This window comes from Chaetomium globosum, genomic scaffold, assembly GCF_000143365.1.
Source record: "Chaetomium globosum CBS 148.51 scaffold_1 genomic scaffold, whole genome shotgun sequence".
In the NCBI taxonomy this organism is placed as follows: domain Eukaryota; kingdom Fungi; phylum Ascomycota; class Sordariomycetes; order Sordariales; family Chaetomiaceae; genus Chaetomium; species Chaetomium globosum.
In genome coordinates, this window is record NT_165976.1 from 6,351,915 (window position 1) to 6,370,761 (window position 18,847).

An 18,847-nucleotide genomic window follows, 5' to 3' on the forward strand; every position below is an offset into this window, starting at 1 on the left:
GGCCCCCGGCTGCCTCCCTGTGGCGTATTCGGGAATGAGAAGGATGACGATCGCGGGGAAGCCCATTCATGTCATGTGCGCGGGAACAGAGCAACCCCCGTGCGGCCACCTCCGGGCAACGGCAGTTGTGATGTCGGTGCCGATTCTGCCGCCGCCCGCTCAGGTCAAAACCCGAGGGAGGGCGGAGGTGTCTCCTTGCTCACAACACACACGGCAACGGTCGGCTTACCCGTGCGTTGCTCTGTTACGTGTGGCCGTTTTTGACACGCTTTCCACCCAGCTTAAAGACGACGAAACACGGCCCCCATCATCCCTTCGAACTTTTTTTTCAGCAGTAGACCCACCAGTCTGGTGGGCTGTCTAGGGAGTCCTGGCAAACAACGATTAACCTTCTGCCGGGGCTGGATTCTCCACGGAAAGTGAACATACGAATGCAGGGTCGATTCGTGGCAGATGTTACATTCGGGGTCCAAGATCCCAATTTAGATGCCCGCATCGCCGATTGATGGCCGGCCGGACCCCGAAACGCCACAGACTGCCAACGAACGGGCTCACTCGGCACCGGACGCTGGTATGGCCTGGCTTCTGCACGACATCACGTACACTGTCGACAGCGCCTGCTCTCCTGCGCATGGCGATCTGTGTGGTGTCACCACCAGATGCAGCCAAGAGAGAACCAGCCCCTGGATGGAGCCAGCCTTCCCAACAGGCCTTGTTGAGCAGGTGGGCGTTGGAATCCAAAACATCGTTGCCTGGAGGAGGGCAGACGGCGCTGGCACGAACTGGGCACCTATTTTGAGAGCCTTGATGGACGGATCCGGCAGCTGCCAGCTATGGTGGGAGGATCTCCCTGGCGCCTCATGTTCCTGCGTTGCCGAAGCCGCAGAAACAGCCGTGGTACGATGGCTAACAGCGTCACTCCTCAAAGCGGTAGTCTCCAAAGGTGGCGTCGGTCGCCCCAATGGTGGTGGTAACCTTCAATCCCCTTCTTACCCTCTTCAGTAACCACCTGGCTTGGGCTGACTAATACCTTGGTGGCATCCCAAAACGGAAAATGGCTAATAATGATTACGCAAGTGTCGACTTTCTTGTGATAACTAGCCCATTTAGGAGCTAATAAGAACCCACGATGAAAGCGGCCTGGTAAAGACGGAGATTCCCAGTAGGGGTGTGCAGTGATGCAGATCTCGGGTCGAGACCCAGGAGGTGTGTGAATAGTCGTATGCAACAGCCGAGTCATGTATTTCGCGCGTGGCGCGGCCTCCTTTCGTCACTGGTACCCATGGGCTGCAAGGCTGACAACCTATTCCCGACTGGGGTTTTGTTGCGAGTAACCGTTGGCGCTCCTCACGGCTGTTCATCTGCAACCTGTGGCTGAAGCGCAGATTATCTCGGTATCTTCCCTCAGACCGTTGGATACGGCCATTTCTTGCGGCAAGGTTCAAGCCACACAACCCGCCCTATCCCCAACCAAGAAAGCGTTGGCCCTGGCGCACCCCTTGGCTTTTCGGGCCCTGAACTGTCATGTCGTACGAAGCGGTCGAGGCAATAGTGCCCTCAAATTCAAAGCTCCCTCAGCGGGGAAGGTCTCGGCGACTCAGCCCCGGCTCAAAATGGAAAATGGGAAATCTGCTCATAATAATGCCCGTCTGGCGTTCTGTCATGTCTCAGATTCCAACAAGTCAACGATCTCGCTTAATTACGGGCTGTCCGCATTGCTCTGGCCACAGTGATAACTGATGAAATCACGAAAATGCCCGGGGCCCACGACTCCCCGGTTGCAGATCACCCGGCATATGCCGCTCGATCGAGATTGGATCGGCCTCGGAAACCTGGTTCACGGGACCGGTCTCACCGTGCTGCGCGCCTGCTTGCATGCATGGAACGCTGCGGGGGACAATCCGGCTGCCTGGTGTCCTGGATGGCTATCGATAAACGGCGGGCAGTGACGTGAATCCCGAACAGTGCCCGAAATACAAACGGCAGTATTCGACATAGTGCGGTTGTCCGGCCCCCCTTCGGAGCCCTGAGGCAGGGCCCGGAGCCGAAATCATGAGTGTGCCTGTTCTTGGGCCGATACATGTATTTAGGTAAACTACCAACGGCATCACGAACAGTGAGTCGCGGTCTCTTTTCCCTACCAACGGCGATTATGGACCACCCACACACTTCTGACCGAGATGCCGTGAGAATGCCGCTGCAAAACAGGCAGGACAGTTGAGAGGGGGGGAGAGGGCAGGGCTACCCCTAAGCGCTCCACGTCGCAACACGCAACTACAAACCAGGGGCTGACATGTCAGATGGCAACACCCAACTGAATCCTTCCGCTCTTATCTCCCCCCACGACACAAAAAAAAAAAAAAAAAAAGACGACCAAGATTGAAAAAAAAAGAAAGAAACAAAAAAGAAAAACCCACCAACACCCCTCCAAACCCCTGTCCCTCCTGCACCCGCACTCCCACACCCGCCCCCCCATTGCCCGACCGCCGTCCACGGCATGCCGGGTCCCGACTGCTAACGGGTCCCCCCAGCGGCCGGTGCAGTAGCACCATGCAGGCGTCCAGATCCGCGGCTACCTTACCCCAATGCTCCGCCCCGCCCCCCTCCTCCGGTGGCAGGCCACGTGGGGCTTTGAGAGAGATTTCTCGGATTCATTTCATTGAGACGGAGGCTGAGGTTGCGTGGTGAGAGAGGGGGGAGAAGAAAGAAGGGGAGGGACTTGCTTTCTTGTGGAGGTGGAGAGGGGATTGGAGAGGGACGAAGGGGGGATGGTTCGGATGGTTGTCGGATTCGGATTCAAGGGGGTTGCTTTGCAGTGATGATGTGTCTTCAATTTTTTTTTTCTTTCTTCCGGTGCAGAATCAGAATGGGATCGGATGATGCTCAAGGAGCATGCACGTTACACGGGAGCTGTCAGAAGCTGATGTCGTGGACGTGATCCCGGCGGGTGCGACGGCAGATGACGTTTCGGTTTCCTGGTAGCCGGTCTCTGACGGGCGTTTGTGGCGAGGAGCACGAGGCTGGAGCGGTTTGTGATGTTTTCTCGTAGAGTACTGCCATTTGCTATTCGCCGTTTCAGTTCATTCAATACTACTTATCCCGTCCAGTGTTTGCTTTTGTGATTAAAGGCGTAGTTAGTGTAAGTGAATGTTGTTATTGAGAGTAGAAACCACAACCGTTGAAGCCTCAGCAGCGCCCTCCGCGGTCGAACAACGACCCGTGCCACGAGCATCAAAGTAGCATTAAGGGGCCTCGAGCTCTCGGCCGCATCGCATACTTGATGCAGGCAGGGCATGAATGTTCTGTTCCCCGGACCCTGCGTAGAGTATTTTGACTCGGCCAGCATGTGGACACTAGCAGAATTCATGCAAGTGCGGTGCACAACAGGATGCATGTCCGCATCGGACATACATTGCGTCGCGGGCCGCGGATCGATGGGTCCGAGTTGTAGGGACCGGCTCAAGATGCATGCGGCTGACCAAAGATGTCTGCTGCCCGGTCACAGATTCAACCGATCAGATATCCGGCGGTGAAGATCTCACCCGCGCGAAAGTTCGATGCAGAACCTGTTTCGGGTGGAGGGGAAGCGTGGACTACTCGTCTTCCAACGAAGTAACGGCGAGGGGGGCCGGATGTGGGCTTGCGCTGCCCCGTCTCGCCGAAGGCTGGCTGTGTCCCATATTCATGTGCGAATGCATTCAGCGCCTCAACCCGAGGCAGAGCTCGTGCTTCCTGCCATGCCATGCAACATACTCGTCAAAAGTTCCTTCGTCCTCGGGCGCCATCGTTATGCTGTCCACCCGACAGATCAAACCCGCCTTTCTGTTCGTTGGACTGGGGCTTGAACATCGAAAGTGAGATAGAAAGAACCGTGGCTTGTCACAAATCACATTCTGCAGTGGACCGGCTGCCGATAGCATCCAAGGCGTCATGTGTTACAGACAGGAGAGCCGCGTAAACCGATCTAAACCGCCGTGCCATCTGATCTGTCGAGTCAACCAGCCCTCGGCCCCCCAGCTTGTCGTATGCTTCCGGCCATGATGACGATCCCGGAGCGATCCCAACATACCCGTATTGCCGTCAATTGCGACACGTCCTTCTTGGCCAAGCTGTTACCGTGGCGCACTTGGTCAGCAGTAATGACAACACCCAGCCTTCGTCACAGCTGCGTCATCACCTTTCCGTATCAGACCAAAGCCGACGATCGGATGTCACACCAGATCCCGCGCCGGCCCCGGCCGTAACGCATCCAGACCCGGCCCTTGACGCTGTTCTCCCCTCTCTCACGGCGGAGGTTACGTCCGGTTTCCGTTTTGAGAATATGGGGCCCGAAGGAGAGGGCGCGCCGTTCGCCTTGTGACCATCTTGCTCCCAAATCATCCGGCTGTGACTTGTGGCACCACACTTTTGGTTGACTGCCAGGCCCTAGCCCTTCGACGGCCTCCTGTCAGCCCCGGTGTATTTGCATGACGCATGGGACTTGAGTGGGGGGCGTACAAACGCTGGAGTAGGCCCGGAAGCGGACACGTACATACATCCTAGTGCGACGTGGGGGTCCCCGGTAGGTATCCGCGGCCCGCGTTCACGTTTTGGTGGACCGAGGTCGGTCTTTTTTGTTGATAGGAAAGTCAACACCTTTGTACTTGACAATGCGCGCTGGTGGTGCTGATGAAGCCTTCGACGAGCGAGTAGATGGAGAAGGTGTTACGATCAGGCGGGCGCGACAAACAGCAAGCAGGGACGTAATCAATTTCCGAGACATTAACAATGTGAACTGGCATGCTGCTTGGTATTTGCAAGGAGATGGCAGATCTTTGAGGACATTTTCATGTGACAAGCCAATATTAGAACTTCCGCTTCTTCTTCGCCGGGCCTGCTGCGGCTCGCTTTTCCATCTCTTTCTGAAGTTCAGCCCGCTTGCGATCAGCCCGTTCTTGTGACGTCTCCCGCACTTGTTCTTTCTTGGGTTCCAGAGCAGGGGTTTTGCTTCGACCCCTTGTCTCGTCGCTCGTACTGGTAGCCGATGCATCTGGGGTTGCGGCCTTTCTCCCAATCATACCCAGCTTGTTCCTCCTCGGCAACTGGCTTGACGGCTCCTCCAGAGAGGCCGCTGGAGACGGTGAGCGTGCGGGTATGGATGGCTCTTCTTGTTTTGGTTTGCCGCCAATCCGGCCCAAGCCGCCCCGTTTTGGGACTGGCTTGGGGGGTGGAGGAGGTGAGACGTGGGCAGTGCCATCCTCATCCAGTTCCGAAGCCGTCTCGGAGTGGGTATCGGACGCTGCGGTTTGGGGTTTGGCTGACCGCTCTGGAACGCTGGGAGGTGGAGGCGGCGATGGCCTTGTATGCCTACCGATTGTCCCAAGCTTGGATACCGCTGCCTTGGGCTTGGCCGGGGATGCGGCGGGAGCTGGTGCCTCCGTCGTGTCTTCGCCGTCTGAGGTCTCGTCATCGTCGACCACCTTGGAAGGGCTGCCGCGTTTGTGGGTGGACTTTACGCCTGGTGGTGTAGCCTGGACTTGGAAGTCGTCATCTTCTTCCTTGGCCACCTCAGGCCCTCGGGGTGTAGAGATCGTTTGTGATATCTCTTTCTCTGAGCGCGCCGACAGAAGAACATTCCCGCCTTTGGATAGGTTCGCCCACCAGCCATCCAGCGCTGTTGATGCCTCTAATTCTAGGTCTGACTTGTATTGCAGGCCGGGAGGACCGAAAACCGAGCCCAAGAGAGATGAAACGTCGGAGGATTGCGTGATGGTGTGAAGGTTTGGGGCTTGGCTCCGGAACTCGGACTCTGCGAAGGGGGCAAGACCCTTGACCCGTCCCTCAGCTGTGGCTCGAGTGACCTTACGCTTTCCAGACAGAGCGTTGAAGACGTACTCGAGCCCTGTGCCCGTGCCTTCCAATTTGTCGATGAGTCGAGAGATGACGCTATCCTTCTCTTGAAGGAGCGCGATAAGCTGGTCGATCTCGCGCGCGCGTGCTTCCTGTGCCTGTATCATGGGGAGCACAAGTTCGGACGCGAGGGCTGACTGTGGGCATTTCTTCAAATGCATTGGCCACTTGAAGGGTTTCAACGGTTTTGGCAGTACACAAGTGACGTGGACCACGAGGGAGTCGTCATCATCGCCCCGCGAGAGAGTCAGCGACGTGCTTCGGTGCTCGGCATCGTTGGTGTCAAAGGCGGCCCGCAGGAGTTCGAGCATCTTTCGGATTTGGTCGGGGCCATCACTGGGGTCGATGCTCGTATCCTCCACCATCCCTCGCTTGATGATAGGCCTCCTTTCCAAGCTCTCGACCCACAAGTTGGCGAGGTCTGAGAAATGAATGCTGTAGGAGTCGGCCGTGAAGGCTGTTGAGACGAGAAGGGTGGGGATTCCCGGAGCGGTGGCCGGCAGCAGCCGCCAAGATGAGTGGTTAGACATTGCGAGGAGTTGGTGTAGTAGGACGCCAGCAGACAGACGTAGCACAGAGTACCCTGTCGGTCGAGGTACCAGGCACTGAGCCGCAATGCAGTGATGTGTGTGCCCCGAGATGAGCCTCACCCAAACGGAGGACAGGGGGTGAATAACGCCACAACTTCCTAGACGGGCAAGAAACTTAGCTGTAGTGCGGAAGCGGGAAATGGCCAGTGGCTCACCAACCTGGGATCGGGTCACAATGATGGTCGGCCACGCAAACGCGTCGTGGCTAATTTCCCCTAGGGGCCAGAACTGTTGTCACCCGGGGCGACTGCCGCAATGCGGTACAATGGTTGTACGCACAAGGAAAGCAACGTTAACCTCGCGAGAGATATTTAGAGTCGAAATGACGGCCGCCTTGTGTTACGGGCTGTCCGCTGTCTCAGAGCCTGAAAACTGGAAACTGGAAACGGGAAACTCAGGCAGGAGAAAATGTGTCACGACCACTTGCCTCAGCAGAGAAGTCTTCAAAAAATAATTTGGCAACTTAGAATGTCCAAGGTCGCCCTAGCTTCGTGCAAACGATGTTCTCGCGAAGGTCATTTAATATGTGCTCGCCGATGGAAGTCAAAAACATCGACGGGTTCGTTGTTGATGTGGGAGAACTTGGCATCCAGGCAGATGTGGGCCGACCCCGCTAGGCCTGCAGTGACTCAGCGAAGCGTGCAAGGGTTAGGGTCCCATACCAATCCAGAGCAGCCAACCCAAAAGCAACCCAAAAGACAAGACAACGTGTTTTTTACGAGATGTATCTGTATGATGAACTAATTATCGATTCTGCTAGCCGCCGTCTCAATCTTCTTATGGTTGTATTCACACACTTGTTTAACGTGGTTTTTGAAGCGGGGGGATGCAGATTAAGAAAAGGCCAACCGGAGGAAGGACCTTGAGTCTTTGACCATCAATCTAATTCACTTCGCAGCTTCCAAATAGGTACATACCAAGTTCCATTTTTCCGTCATTCGCGTTTCTGTTTGTTACCTAGGTAGTTCCTGTTCGTCAACTTTTGTGGCCAGAATCGGCAGCGCGCCGCCCGAAACTGGTGCCCTGACGGGTCAAAGTTGGATTGACGTCGAGCAGCCGTCGAAACGCTGGCATCGCAACCAAGTTATCAATATCGTATGTACAAGAAGAATAGAAGAGCCAAGCCTTCCCATTAATATTTACATTTTAACCCCTCATCACAGGGTCACCACTACCGTCGCCCATTTGGCAGCTCAACGAATACGCGGTCAGCTGCGAGCTCTGGTCGGTCCACCCAACTTCCTTCAAGCTCCGCGCCCCTGTTGTGCCATTTCTGCGGGTCGATGCCTGGGGTTACAAACTCGGGAGCATGGGTTCCAGGAGAATAATAACTAGCAGCCTCAGAAGCCTTGTTTTTGCGCCGACGCATAAAAAACCAAGCCGCAGCAGCAAGAAGGGCTAGCCCGGCGACGCCTCCGACAACTCCTCCGGCAATTGCCCCGACGGGGACGGTATTCTGGGAGTCGGGTACGGTGGCCGAGTCACCCGGGCCGCTCTGCGAATCCGATGACGACGGTGATGGTGATGATGATGTCGTGTCTAGGAATTCTGACGGTTAACAGGACTTCGTGGATGTGTGATGTGTGAGAAGGGTTCTGGACATACCTGTTGGGTTGTCGGTGGTGAAGAGCCGCCGTACTTGATCCGATGACCACTCGACGCTGGCGAGAGACCTTCGTTCTGTTAGCATGGTATTAGGTCGAGGAAAACGAGCCACGGTACCAACCCATTGGCGTACCACGCCTCGATATCGGGAGCCCGTTGATAGGCCGCGGCATTCGCGTCGTAAGAGTCCTTCCATTTCAGTTCAGTCATGTCAAACAACTGTAACCCCTGGGCAGCCGGGTCCTTCTCATCGTAGTTCCCGGAGAGTACCGCCTATGCTGAGCACTTGCCGTTGGCCGACGGATACGCAGCTAAACATCCTACGCTTGCCGGATGGTGAGCCTGGGGCTTTAGTCCATACAAAACCTGGCAAACTGAGAATGTATGCGTCGTTGTATATATACTCGGTAGCGAAGTCAGTCCCTCCGAATAGGAAGCTGGGAGACATTCGTTAATAACAACAAACATGACACCAAGCTAGGTATACAAAGTAACTGAATTGTACTCACATTTCGTAACCTCCATCAGCATTTTGGAAGCCGGTGACACAGAATTTAGACCGGGGACTGGGAGGGATGCTGCCCGTAGCGATCTGCCAATACGCCTGTTTTGTCTCGGGGTCGAAGAAGGTCAAGTTGCGAAAATCGAACGGGGGTGCGTCGGCGAAGTTTGTTTCCCGTATAGGTACGGGGGCAACTCCCCCAAATACCATGATCAACCCATGAGGCCCAATGTTTGGGACCCATTGGGCCGAAGCTCCCACCAGAGTGCCATCGATGGGGCTGAACCCCGAATTTCCGTCCTCCCAGACCCGCGTCTTCATGTCGAAAGCCACCATCCCCGGTACAGCCTGCTGGTAGCGGGGCACCTGGGTGCGGTCTGTCCGCGCCGACACTAGTCCCCCGATTACAAAGCCCGTCTTGTTGGTGCTCGCAAAGGCACCCAGCTTGGTCACGGCGAGTTGTTGAAATAGGCCTGGGTTTTCCGGAACCGCGGCAGCCCAGCTTCCGCCATTTGTAGCATCGGGTGTGAATTTCCACAGAGTGTCATCACCCGTCCCTGTCCTCTCGCCAGATATCCATTCGCCGCCCCAGAGATAGTAGTGGCCCCCTTCGAGATCTGTCCAAATCGTCATGAAGCGTTTCCCCGTCCACGGCTTGGCGATCTGTTGCATGCGTACATCAGACGTGGTCCATGACTTGGAGAGGTCGATATATATTGTCGTGTTTACTAAAAAATTGGGAAGTTGGAGATATGCGTGAGCAGACACATGCTGTGAGAGGTGCTTGACTTGCGGCTTACATCGATTGGCCACGATTTGCTGGGCATCCGGCTCAAGGCCATCGATCATCTGGGAAACTTCTCCTCCATCGATGTAGACGTAGTTGCCAAGGACGGTCGCTTTCGTCGGCGTCGCCAATGTTAGACCCTTGCACCTTGTTGTGGCGCCGACCAGATCGATTCTGGAACTCGGCGGGGGCGAGACGCACCTGTAGTCCCGCCTCTTCGATAGAAATTCTCGGGCGAGGGCACGTCTGATCTGATCTGCCCGTGGGCAGCACATACAAGCCCAAGGGCGAGCAGGAATGCGCGGCCACAGCGCATGCCGCTTGGGAGTATCATGGAAGGAATCGAATTTACAGAGCCAGAGAGCTTGTTGATCAGAACTAAAGCACGAAATGGAGTCCCCTCCCCCTTTAACCATCATCCTTCCACTCGGTATCCCGGCCCACCGGCACAAGGCCCCGAGGGTTACAGCAGATCACTTCCGTGCCACTTCCCTGCAGAACATTAGCGCCGTGCCGAAGTGGATATTGTGGTAGACAGCCAGCGGGTTCGGTTCTATTTGCCCAGAATTAAGGAGTACACCGTGGGATATGTAGTATATTTTCTGCCGTTCTCTTCGTCTTCATTCTTCCATTTTGCAAAGTAGAATACTTGGTAGGTACCTTTGTCGCTTTGCCGTTGTACTCGAGAGTGGAGATCCTGTTGAATAGACGGAAATTGCACCGACCAGGTTAACACAATTAGCGCGCCCACTCTTTTGGTGCGTTTCATGGCTTTGGTTGCATTTTCCCACAGATTCCGGTCCCATCATTAATTGGGTGGGTTGCGACAACACTCTTTGTTGGGATACGATTGATCGCAGCCGGTCTGAGATGATTGCTGTCTGCGGACTGGTCGATTTCCATCTCGTGGTCTTCGTCATCGAGCAGGGCATCCATCTCATTTCGGTCCGTTCGAGATAGTACTGTATTGAAAAGGGTCGGGCACTGCTGGTAAAGTGCAAGCATCTCGCTGGTGAGTTCCGGGTCGTCATGCTGAAAAGCGTTCTGGAGGAGCAGGCGCATCGTCTCTTGGAAATTGACTTTCATCAGCAGGATCTTCTCCACGTTGGAGTAATTTGTTTCGTAGACACGGGTCTTGAAGTATCTAGAAGACGTTAGCAGACGGTAAGACGGGTAGGTCTGTTCGAAGAAACCCGGCCGAAGAGATCGAGGTGAAGCGAGCGATACATGGGCGACGCGGATTCGAATCTCTCCGGATTCAACGGTCTTGTGTTTGCTGGCAGGCCTTCTCCAAGCATGGTGCCAGAGCCATGCCCAGATCACTTCGCGACAAGAGCCAGACACAGATCCACACGAATGTCGCTGAGTCCAAGGGTCTGGGGTTTGCCGGTGAAGGTCTATCAAGCGGGGTGCTGGTAACTACAGGTGAGGGACAATTACCGACGGAAGTTAGACATACCGGTGTAAGTTTTCGCCTGTGAGTGTGTTACAGTTGACAGGTAAAGCGTACTCCTCCGCGAATTCTGGGAAATGAACGGCGACATGAATATTTGGGCGCAATGTGTCGTTCTGGTACTGTAATGCCCGGCCAGAATCATCAACGACACCGTCTTGGAGAACTGACTCATCGATAACTTGGACTCCCGGCGTCCCTGCGTGTGACGCACCAGACGACCCGGTTGAGGTCACAGCTGCAAGTAAACAGAGCTGGTTGAAAAGGTAGCGAGCCCGGTAAATGATGTTGCCCTTGAGGTAACGGTCCCGACGCGACACACGAGTCCCCATCAGAACGGTAGTGCTCTTTGCAATCGCAGCAGTAGTCTCGATGATCAACTCAATCGAATCTTTCTCGTGGTTCTTAGCTTGGTCCCAGAACCTTGGCCGAATGTGCTCCCTCTTTAACCAGTTTAGGAGCAAGGCTGGGATAATGACGATCCATCGCGCGTGGTGAGACATCTTGTAGCTTGATAAATGGTGAACCGGTGACTGTAAACGTGGCCAACCCGGTGGGTAAGGCCAAGTCTGGAGCTGTATAGCATATTCCGAGCGCGCTGACTTTGTAAGAATGCCATCCCGAAGGAGAAAGTGCATCAAGTTGCCAAGACCGTTGTACTCAGAGTGTGCTGCGTCGATGGGCCGTGACATGACCAGATCAAGGGCCGGTGACAGGCGGGGAAGTACCGGCAGATCTTCAGCCATCCCTCACTGCGTACAATATCGTTTCCGTTCCGACGCAGTTTGCAATGAGCGGTGCAGCATCTGCTGCATCTCCAGGGTCTGAGTGTGAAACCGGGCCGTGAGTGATATGATCGAACTTGAGCATAACATCGGGATTGACAGCGCGCTGGCCGGAGTCCGCGAAACAGCATCTGCAGAACTTGTGTGCTCGTGGGCCTTTGAACCCGGAGTTCTCGGCCTGTTGAGGCATATCGCCAATGTAACATCGCAAATGCGCAAACACGGACGATTTTGTCGCGAATAGTCATGACGATACCGGCGTCGAGATGAACCATCATCTTCAGCGCTTTAATAACCTCGCCAAAGTCCGATGCATGAGGCCTACCACGCCAGTGTTAGCTTCAAATACAAGATTAACAACATTCCACAGGGCAGGCTAAAAGCTATGCCCGTATCGAGTCGACACCCCCGAAAGGTGGAAAATGCTGGCAGTCAAGCAATAGGGAAGGGATCTTAGACAAGAAGCTGGACTTACCCGAGTACGATTAGGAAAATGCTGCCCGGACTAAAACGCTCCTCTTCACAAAGCCCTGCTGGTGTGAATTTCCGGGATTCGTGGATTCGCGGAATAGATATCGCCGTCGTTGTCGTTCATAATTGTGTCGCCGAACCCGTCGGGAAAAGCAGAGGTTTCAATCGATGACTGGCGCAGTTGTCTCTAAATTGAGGCCCCGGGTTCTGCGCCGATAGATGCTGCTTACGTGCTGTGCTGCAAAGTCGGCGCGACTTTAGACCCTTCGGTTGGTCGGCCATATTTGCGCTGTCAATAATCCCGATGGTGTTGATGGTGTTGTAAAAAAAATTTGATGTGGGAGGGTTTTAGAGGGAGGAAATCGAAGGACTCGTGAGTGGGCGAGGAGTTGTTGCCAGAAAAAATCTCAGAGGAGGCCGTTCCTTCCTTCGCTCCTGTTGGAAACTATTAACAGCCACAATTCCACGGTTATCAGACGGATGATGGGAGCTTACAACAGTGGGTTGGAGATGCTTCGAGCAGCCCAGAAATCATCAATTGAAGGTTGTTTCTTTCTGTTCTTCGGTGGTGGCCATCGCCCTAACCCTTTTGAATAGCTCGTTGTCCAGACCCTGGATACCCTCAAACAGTAGCACCGGCAACCGAGCTTCCGTATTTCGAATGCCACCACTTCCAACACCACCACATGATTATGAGAAGCCGCACAATGTCGCCGCCGTTGATGGCCAGCGGGGCACACGGCGCTTTGGCCGGGCCTAGTGTCAGCCAACCCACCGGAACAACCCCATCGAACTTCCAGGGCATCACCAGAACAACATCGCAGAGGATGTTATCGCCGCCACCTACGCGGCCTAGCTTGGCTACCAGATCAGTTCATCTCCCGTAATCCAGGATCCAGGTGCCCATCATCCCCACATCCGATACAGGCAGCGTCCACAGCCGGTCGGTGGTGCAGCAACAGACTGGGCAGTGCACAACACCCGGTGCAACTGTCAACGCTCCGACGACAGAGGCCACCCCGGCAGCGAAAACATCTCCGCCGGGGTTTAGCGCAGGCGACTCTACCACAACCGCCCAAGCCACTCCAGTTACCCGCGCTTCGAACCGCAACAGCAGGAAGTCTCAGCGTGCTCTGCAAGCTGACAGCAACACGCAGGAAGCTCACATTAATACTCGCGGAGTCACAGCTAGACGTAGTGGTACTCTGGCCTCTCGGGACAAACGTGCGGGTGGCGGGGATTCCGGCAAACCCATGTCTCGGCCTGGAAAGCAGCAGCAGAGAGCCAGGCTTGGACGTAACACCCCGGTGGATGACCAAGAGTCAGAAGGATACTCTAACTTGTGACCTCCAACCGGTTTTACCCCTGTACTGCCGTATTCAATCGTTGCTAGTAGTAGTATATAGTGTGTATTCAAGAATGGATTATGTGGCTAAAAGAAAATAAAAAACCTGGTTCAGTCCTTGATTTCATCTTGTCCAGCGTTGTGCTTTTGTAAATTGGGCGAGGCGTACACCAGACAGTGGCTTACAGTGGCTTACAGTGGCTTACAGTGGTTGCAGTGGCAGTCCCATTGCCACGAGTCCTGATCAATCTGTCGGATGGGGCAAGGACCCATAAATAACCACCAATCAGAGAGCGGAACGCCGGGAATGCTAGTTGCTCGAGGTATGCTAGTTGCTCTGGGAATGATAGTTGACAAGACAACGATAGATTGCATTCCTGGAAGGCCAAGTATCATACTTGCCTAGCACATTTTCCCACTACGGTAACTGGCTTGTGGCAGCAAGTATTATCCATCACACACCAAAAGCACGGTAGACCCCAGCCCAAAACACAATCCGGCCTTTCCCCACTGACGACACAAACCAGCGAGAAACAACCTGAAAGAACATGGGGGACTGATGACGTGTATGTAATTTCCCCTTTCCTACCCCGAGTCTTGCAAGAACGCTGTCGCTCTCACAACTTGTCTCCCCATTGGCAAGGAGCTGCACTCACCCCGACACCACATAGGGAGGCAGGCCAAGTGCCTACCAACAGGAGCTAACTCATCTCCGCCGCGCCCCTCTTCTCCGGCTTCCACTGCACACCGCGATTCCGCTTCACGAACGGCACGCCCCTAACCGCCTTCCTCAGCCCAAACACCCCGAGCACCGCCTTGGCATTCTCTCTAACCGCAATCTCGAACGGCGACCTCCCCTCGGCGTTGCGCGGCGAGTCCATGGCCAGGCCCAGCTCCTCGTACAGGGCCTTGAACGCCCCCGCGCAGTTGTGCCGCGTCGCCAGGTGCATGGGCGTGTCGCCGACGACGGGCCGCGGGAAGAGGTAGGGCGGGTCCTCGGGCCGGGGCGCGCGCGTGACGGGCTCCGTGGGGTCGAGCTTGTGCCTGGTGACCAGGTGGATGATGAGGTCGGGCGCGTCCGCCATGGCTGCGCAGTGCACCGGGCCGAGGCCGTTGGTGGTGGTCGTCTCGATGATGGAGCGGCCGGCGGCGGAGACGATGCGGTCGAGGAATTCTGGTGGGCAGCGCTGGAGGATGGCGTACAGGGCGGTGTTTTCGCCCTTTTCGGTTTTCCGCGTGAGGAGGGCGGTTCTTTTGATGTTGATGCGGGCTCGCGGGTCGGACAGGACCGCTGGGATTAAGAGGAATGTAAGGGTTTTGAGGTCCTGGCTTATGGCGGCGTAGTGAAATACGTTGCGGCCTTCCCGATCTCGAGCATGGAACAGCATCATTTCGTTGCATATTCTATTCAAAAGGAAACATGTTAGAAATTATCTCATATGCAACTGGGAAATATAGAGACCGTCGTGCCTCCTTAGGGTATAAGGGAGGGTTACTTACTGGGTACCGGCTGCGAGCTTGCGGATTTGAGCCTTGAGAGGAGTTACGTTACCCGCCAGCACCAAACGGAATAGATGATAAAGATCCACCACAGTATAGGGAATCCTCCGACGCAAGGACTCTAGTCCTTCCGGCGTCAGTTCATACAGGGGATATTCCATGGCGGCGGCAGGGGGCGTTAGACCAAGATTCGAACTCGGGACAATTAGCAGGGGGAAGAGCATCAATGGGGCAAGGTGCGAGTGAAATGGAAAGCCCTGGGGGTTGACTTATACGTAAGAAGTTCATGTTTGTCGTACATTTCGATTGGTTCCGTTACTTGATTTAGGAACAATAACTGTATGGTGTTGGTAACAAAGGGGTCGTCCAGTCGTCTAAGCGGCAGCGCCGCAAGAACATGTTCGATCTTACTTTGTCACAGATTGGAATGCGTTTCCATTCAACACATTTACACTTACCACCCGTTTGTAGTGGAGATATTGGAATAGCCTGAATTAGATTCTGGAGTACCTGCTATTAATGAGATAGAGTGAGCTCCTTGGGCAGTGTCAGTCTCAGCTGCACCACAGTGTCTTCGTCGCCGTCCAACAACGCCTACCTCAGAGTTGTGAATGCAAAACCATCTTGCCAGGCAATATATGTATGGTTGTACAGCATCATATATTACTTTGGTTTTCTTTCTCCTTTTCTCATTCCTCCCACCGCTCCTCCTCTTCCCTCGCTCGCATTTAACAACCAACGTAGCAATCGGCAATGTCTCTTCCCACCAAGGAGACAATGATTGATGGCACTCATCAACAACCTCATTAAAGTGATAGGTGAGTGCTTGGTATTGGACCCGTGGCTAAGAACATGCTATTCCTGGAATTGCAAGTTAGCACAGCGCTCGGCGACCAGGTGGTTGGGCGCTCTGGAACGCGCCCCAAAACTACCTCCGAACAACCGTGTCCATGGCGTGATGTACGTGCCAGAGATGCAGTTGATGCCGTGTAGCGTGTGGTAAAGTCCCGTCAGCTTCTCGGGCTGGCTGGCTGGGGATCGGGCGGTCTTGTAGCCTTTGCTGGTTGGCCCCGTAAGAAGATTTCCGTAGGGGGGGTCATGGAACCAGCCGTAGGACAACTGGCCATCTGCTAACAGGGAGGGGAATCCTACGTCCGGTAACACTGGGTCCAGCCAGTTTCGGAGAACACGAAGAGGGTGGTTCACCACGGCAGGGAATGCCGAATTTGCGAGGATGCGTACAGAGCCGATTTCGAACGAGAATTTGTCAAACAGCTCCAGTGAAAGGGCATCAACAAACAAATCCTTTCAATGGATACGGATCCTCTTTTACCTGTTTTAACAACCTGGAGGGGACCCGCCTGACCCTGTGCCTTTTCCAACGCTTGGTTCTTCAGGGTAGGATTTGGGAGGGTGGTCAGACATATTGTGTAACATGGCAACGACATCCAATCTAAGCCCATGAGGGAAAGTCACGATGATGGGTGCTGGGATGCTGCACTCCTTCTGCAGATCCGATTCCCATCGGAAGAGTAGCCCGCGTATCATTTGTACCTCTTTGTATTTGTCCCCAACCCTCCGCTTAGGACTGGCCCGATCAGTCGGAAAAAAGGTGTTTAGTTCCAGTTGTGGTCTTGATAACATGGACTTCTCAAACAAAGGGGGTTTGAGGGCGATGACCTCGGCGCTTTTCGAGCAGAGAAAGACGATACTCAATCAAGTCAACTTATCTTGGCCCACAAAAGATACCGCGGTGTTATGTAATGCGTACCCAGTGGATATTTTGATGGCTCACAGTGAATCATATGAACATCCATGATAGCCCAACACCAGGGTGGGGGAGGAGAGTTCAGAACTCAAGGAATCGTCGATACGAGATCTTACAAACCCCTATCCACTAGCTGAGCCTCGTTGCGGGACCAGGCCTGGACCCGTGTAACTGTTGGATGGGTTATGGCCAGACATGACCGTCCCACGGATCATTCCCATGGTCACAGCTTGCCTCCTTACATGTAGGCATTCAGTGACAACGACCTGCTCGTCTCGAAATAAGGTTTGTGGCGCGACCATTAGTCCACTCCGGCCCTGCTGCCAGATTATCTTTTGAATCCTCTGGCGGCTATATTTGGAAACCTGCCCGCCATTCAGTCACGGCTTCCGCACCCCGTTGGCCTTGAGGCTGGACCTAAGACGTTTGAAACGCACTGAACTGTAAGATATGGTGGCTGCCGACGGACTAGCCATCAGTACCTTTGTCATGTTGTCTCAAATTTCGTCCTTCCGGGCACAGGAGTCACGTCAGAGGGAGGGAGTGTTGGCTCGCTCACAAGGGTACCGGTCTGCCGGCGCCGACAACTGGGCATTATGCCTCTTGGAACTAGGCGTGAGGATCAGCAAACGGCCATGGAAAAGGCCAATGGAGGCCGGTGAGACGACGGGAAAAGGCAAATATGCACAGCCGTCTTTCAGTATAAGAGGAGCTTGTGTCGCAGCCCAAGGCCTGTTACATCATACGCATCATCATCACTCCACTCAATCATTTCCTCTCGTGTTTTCGACATATCATTCACACGCCGGTCGTCCTCTTACACCAAACCTTATCAATACAGTCACTTTCACGCTTCACACACCAAAACCGCCAAAATGGCCAAGTGTTCCAAGTGCGGCAACGACACCAGCAAGCCCCGGGGCTTCGAGACTGTCACCATCAACTGCGACCGTTGCGATAACCACTCTGGTTACCGCCGCTGCACTGGTTGCACCCGTGGGCCCCGCGACGTCGTCATGAAGTGCTGCGGCCGTTGCAGCCCTGCCGGCAAAGTCAAATGCCTGCCTTGCAACGGCACCGGCTCCCGCGAGATCAAGAAGCCCTGTACCCGCCGCCACGGTTGAGAGGTCCATTCCGCAACAATATAGTATGACTTGGAAAGGGTGGTTGGGGATGATGGGAATCAGTTGATCGGGAATTTGTAATGCCTAGGGGAAACGTCGGGTGCATTCAGTGAGCTGGTCTCACTTAGATTAGAAAGGACATGTATCTGGAATACATTGTGGTCTTACATACACGCCTAAACCCAGATTGAGCTGGGAGTGATTAACTGCGTACCTTGACTGTTTCCACACAATGGACGTCATAGATGTCACAGATGTCACAGAGTTGGATATTGTGCAACCCTGGCCGAGGACAAATCACACCCTGTTATTGATAGAAGGGAATGAGTAGATCTTGGGTAGGAGTAGAAAGAATAATCCCAGGAAGGCCAGTTCAACATTGATACAGCCTCCGCCTAGCAGCTGAGGGTGCCCCTACTCAAAGAGCTTTTGGTTATAGTACAGGCCATAAATCATCAATACGTCCCAGATATAAACCACCGAACTACCTGGTAGGTACGCAAAACGCCTACCCATCAGGTACCTACCTTGGTAACCTGTACCGTCACCTCCGTGTCGACTCTCACCTTCCCACGCTCCACCGGCGGCGGCCTCGACCGACATCCCCTTCCCCCATCCCCCCCATCCCATCCGCCCTCCTCCCACCATTCACATGCTCAACCAGCTCAACATCCACCCCCCATACATCCCCACCCCCGTCCTTAATCTCAACATACCCTTCATCCACCCACACCCGCCTCGCCCCTGACTCCCGCACGACGGGCAATTAGGGATGCGCAGGCTTACTTCGATGGCCATAGCCGTGGTGATGCGAGGAAACTTCAACTCCGACTAGACGCGGCGGCGTTTTAGGCCGACACCGAGAGCAATCGGGATGTCTACGATGGAATCAATCTTCTGGTACGAAGAAGGGGCCGAGAGAACAACCTTTAAGCCCAGTGTTGGAGTCGATCCCGGATCTCACGCTTTTCCGAGGTCCCGCTTTGCCGCCTTGCTACACGAATTCTTCCTGGGGTATGGTGACCCAG

General features: G+C 54.6%; 5 protein-coding genes across 5 annotated transcripts; 2 read left to right on the forward strand and 3 right to left on the reverse strand.

Annotated features, from left to right (window-relative positions):
* Window positions 1-4,844: 4,844 nt before the first annotated feature.
* On the reverse strand, window positions 4,845-6,419 carry CHGG_02049 (uncharacterized protein; the record flags this gene model as incomplete). The annotated part of the gene is made up of 1 exon (XM_001221269.1): window positions 4,845-6,419. The coding sequence occupies one exon, from the start codon at window positions 6,417-6,419 to the stop codon at window positions 4,845-4,847; it is 1,575 nt and encodes a 524-aa protein (XP_001221270.1).
* A 1,231-nt stretch (window positions 6,420-7,650) lies between these two features.
* CHGG_02050 (uncharacterized protein) lies at window positions 7,651-11,572 on the reverse strand (the record flags this gene model as incomplete). Its single annotated transcript, XM_001221270.1, has 7 exons — window positions 7,651-8,018; window positions 8,085-8,159; window positions 8,218-8,273; window positions 8,594-9,314; window positions 9,387-9,629; window positions 10,222-10,517; window positions 10,833-11,572. The coding sequence occupies 7 exons, from the start codon at window positions 11,570-11,572 to the stop codon at window positions 7,651-7,653; spliced, it is 2,499 nt and encodes an 832-aa protein (XP_001221271.1).
* A 1,217-nt stretch (window positions 11,573-12,789) lies between these two features.
* On the forward strand, window positions 12,790-13,428 carry CHGG_02051 (uncharacterized protein; the record flags this gene model as incomplete). Its single annotated transcript, XM_001221271.1, has 2 exons — window positions 12,790-12,911; window positions 12,975-13,428. 2 exons carry the CDS (start codon window positions 12,790-12,792, stop codon window positions 13,426-13,428), a joined length of 576 nt encoding a protein of 191 aa, XP_001221272.1.
* Window positions 13,429-14,128: 700 nt separating this feature from the next.
* CHGG_02052 (uncharacterized protein) lies at window positions 14,129-15,088 on the reverse strand (the record flags this gene model as incomplete). Its single annotated transcript, XM_001221272.1, has 2 exons — window positions 14,129-14,831; window positions 14,928-15,088. 2 exons carry the CDS (start codon window positions 15,086-15,088, stop codon window positions 14,129-14,131), a joined length of 864 nt encoding a protein of 287 aa, XP_001221273.1.
* A 2,482-nt stretch (window positions 15,089-17,570) lies between these two features.
* CHGG_02053 (uncharacterized protein) lies at window positions 17,571-17,819 on the forward strand (the record flags this gene model as incomplete). Its single annotated transcript, XM_001221273.1, has 1 exon — window positions 17,571-17,819. One exon carries the CDS (start codon window positions 17,571-17,573, stop codon window positions 17,817-17,819), a length of 249 nt encoding a protein of 82 aa, XP_001221274.1.
* Between the last annotated feature and the right edge of the window lie 1,028 nt (window positions 17,820-18,847).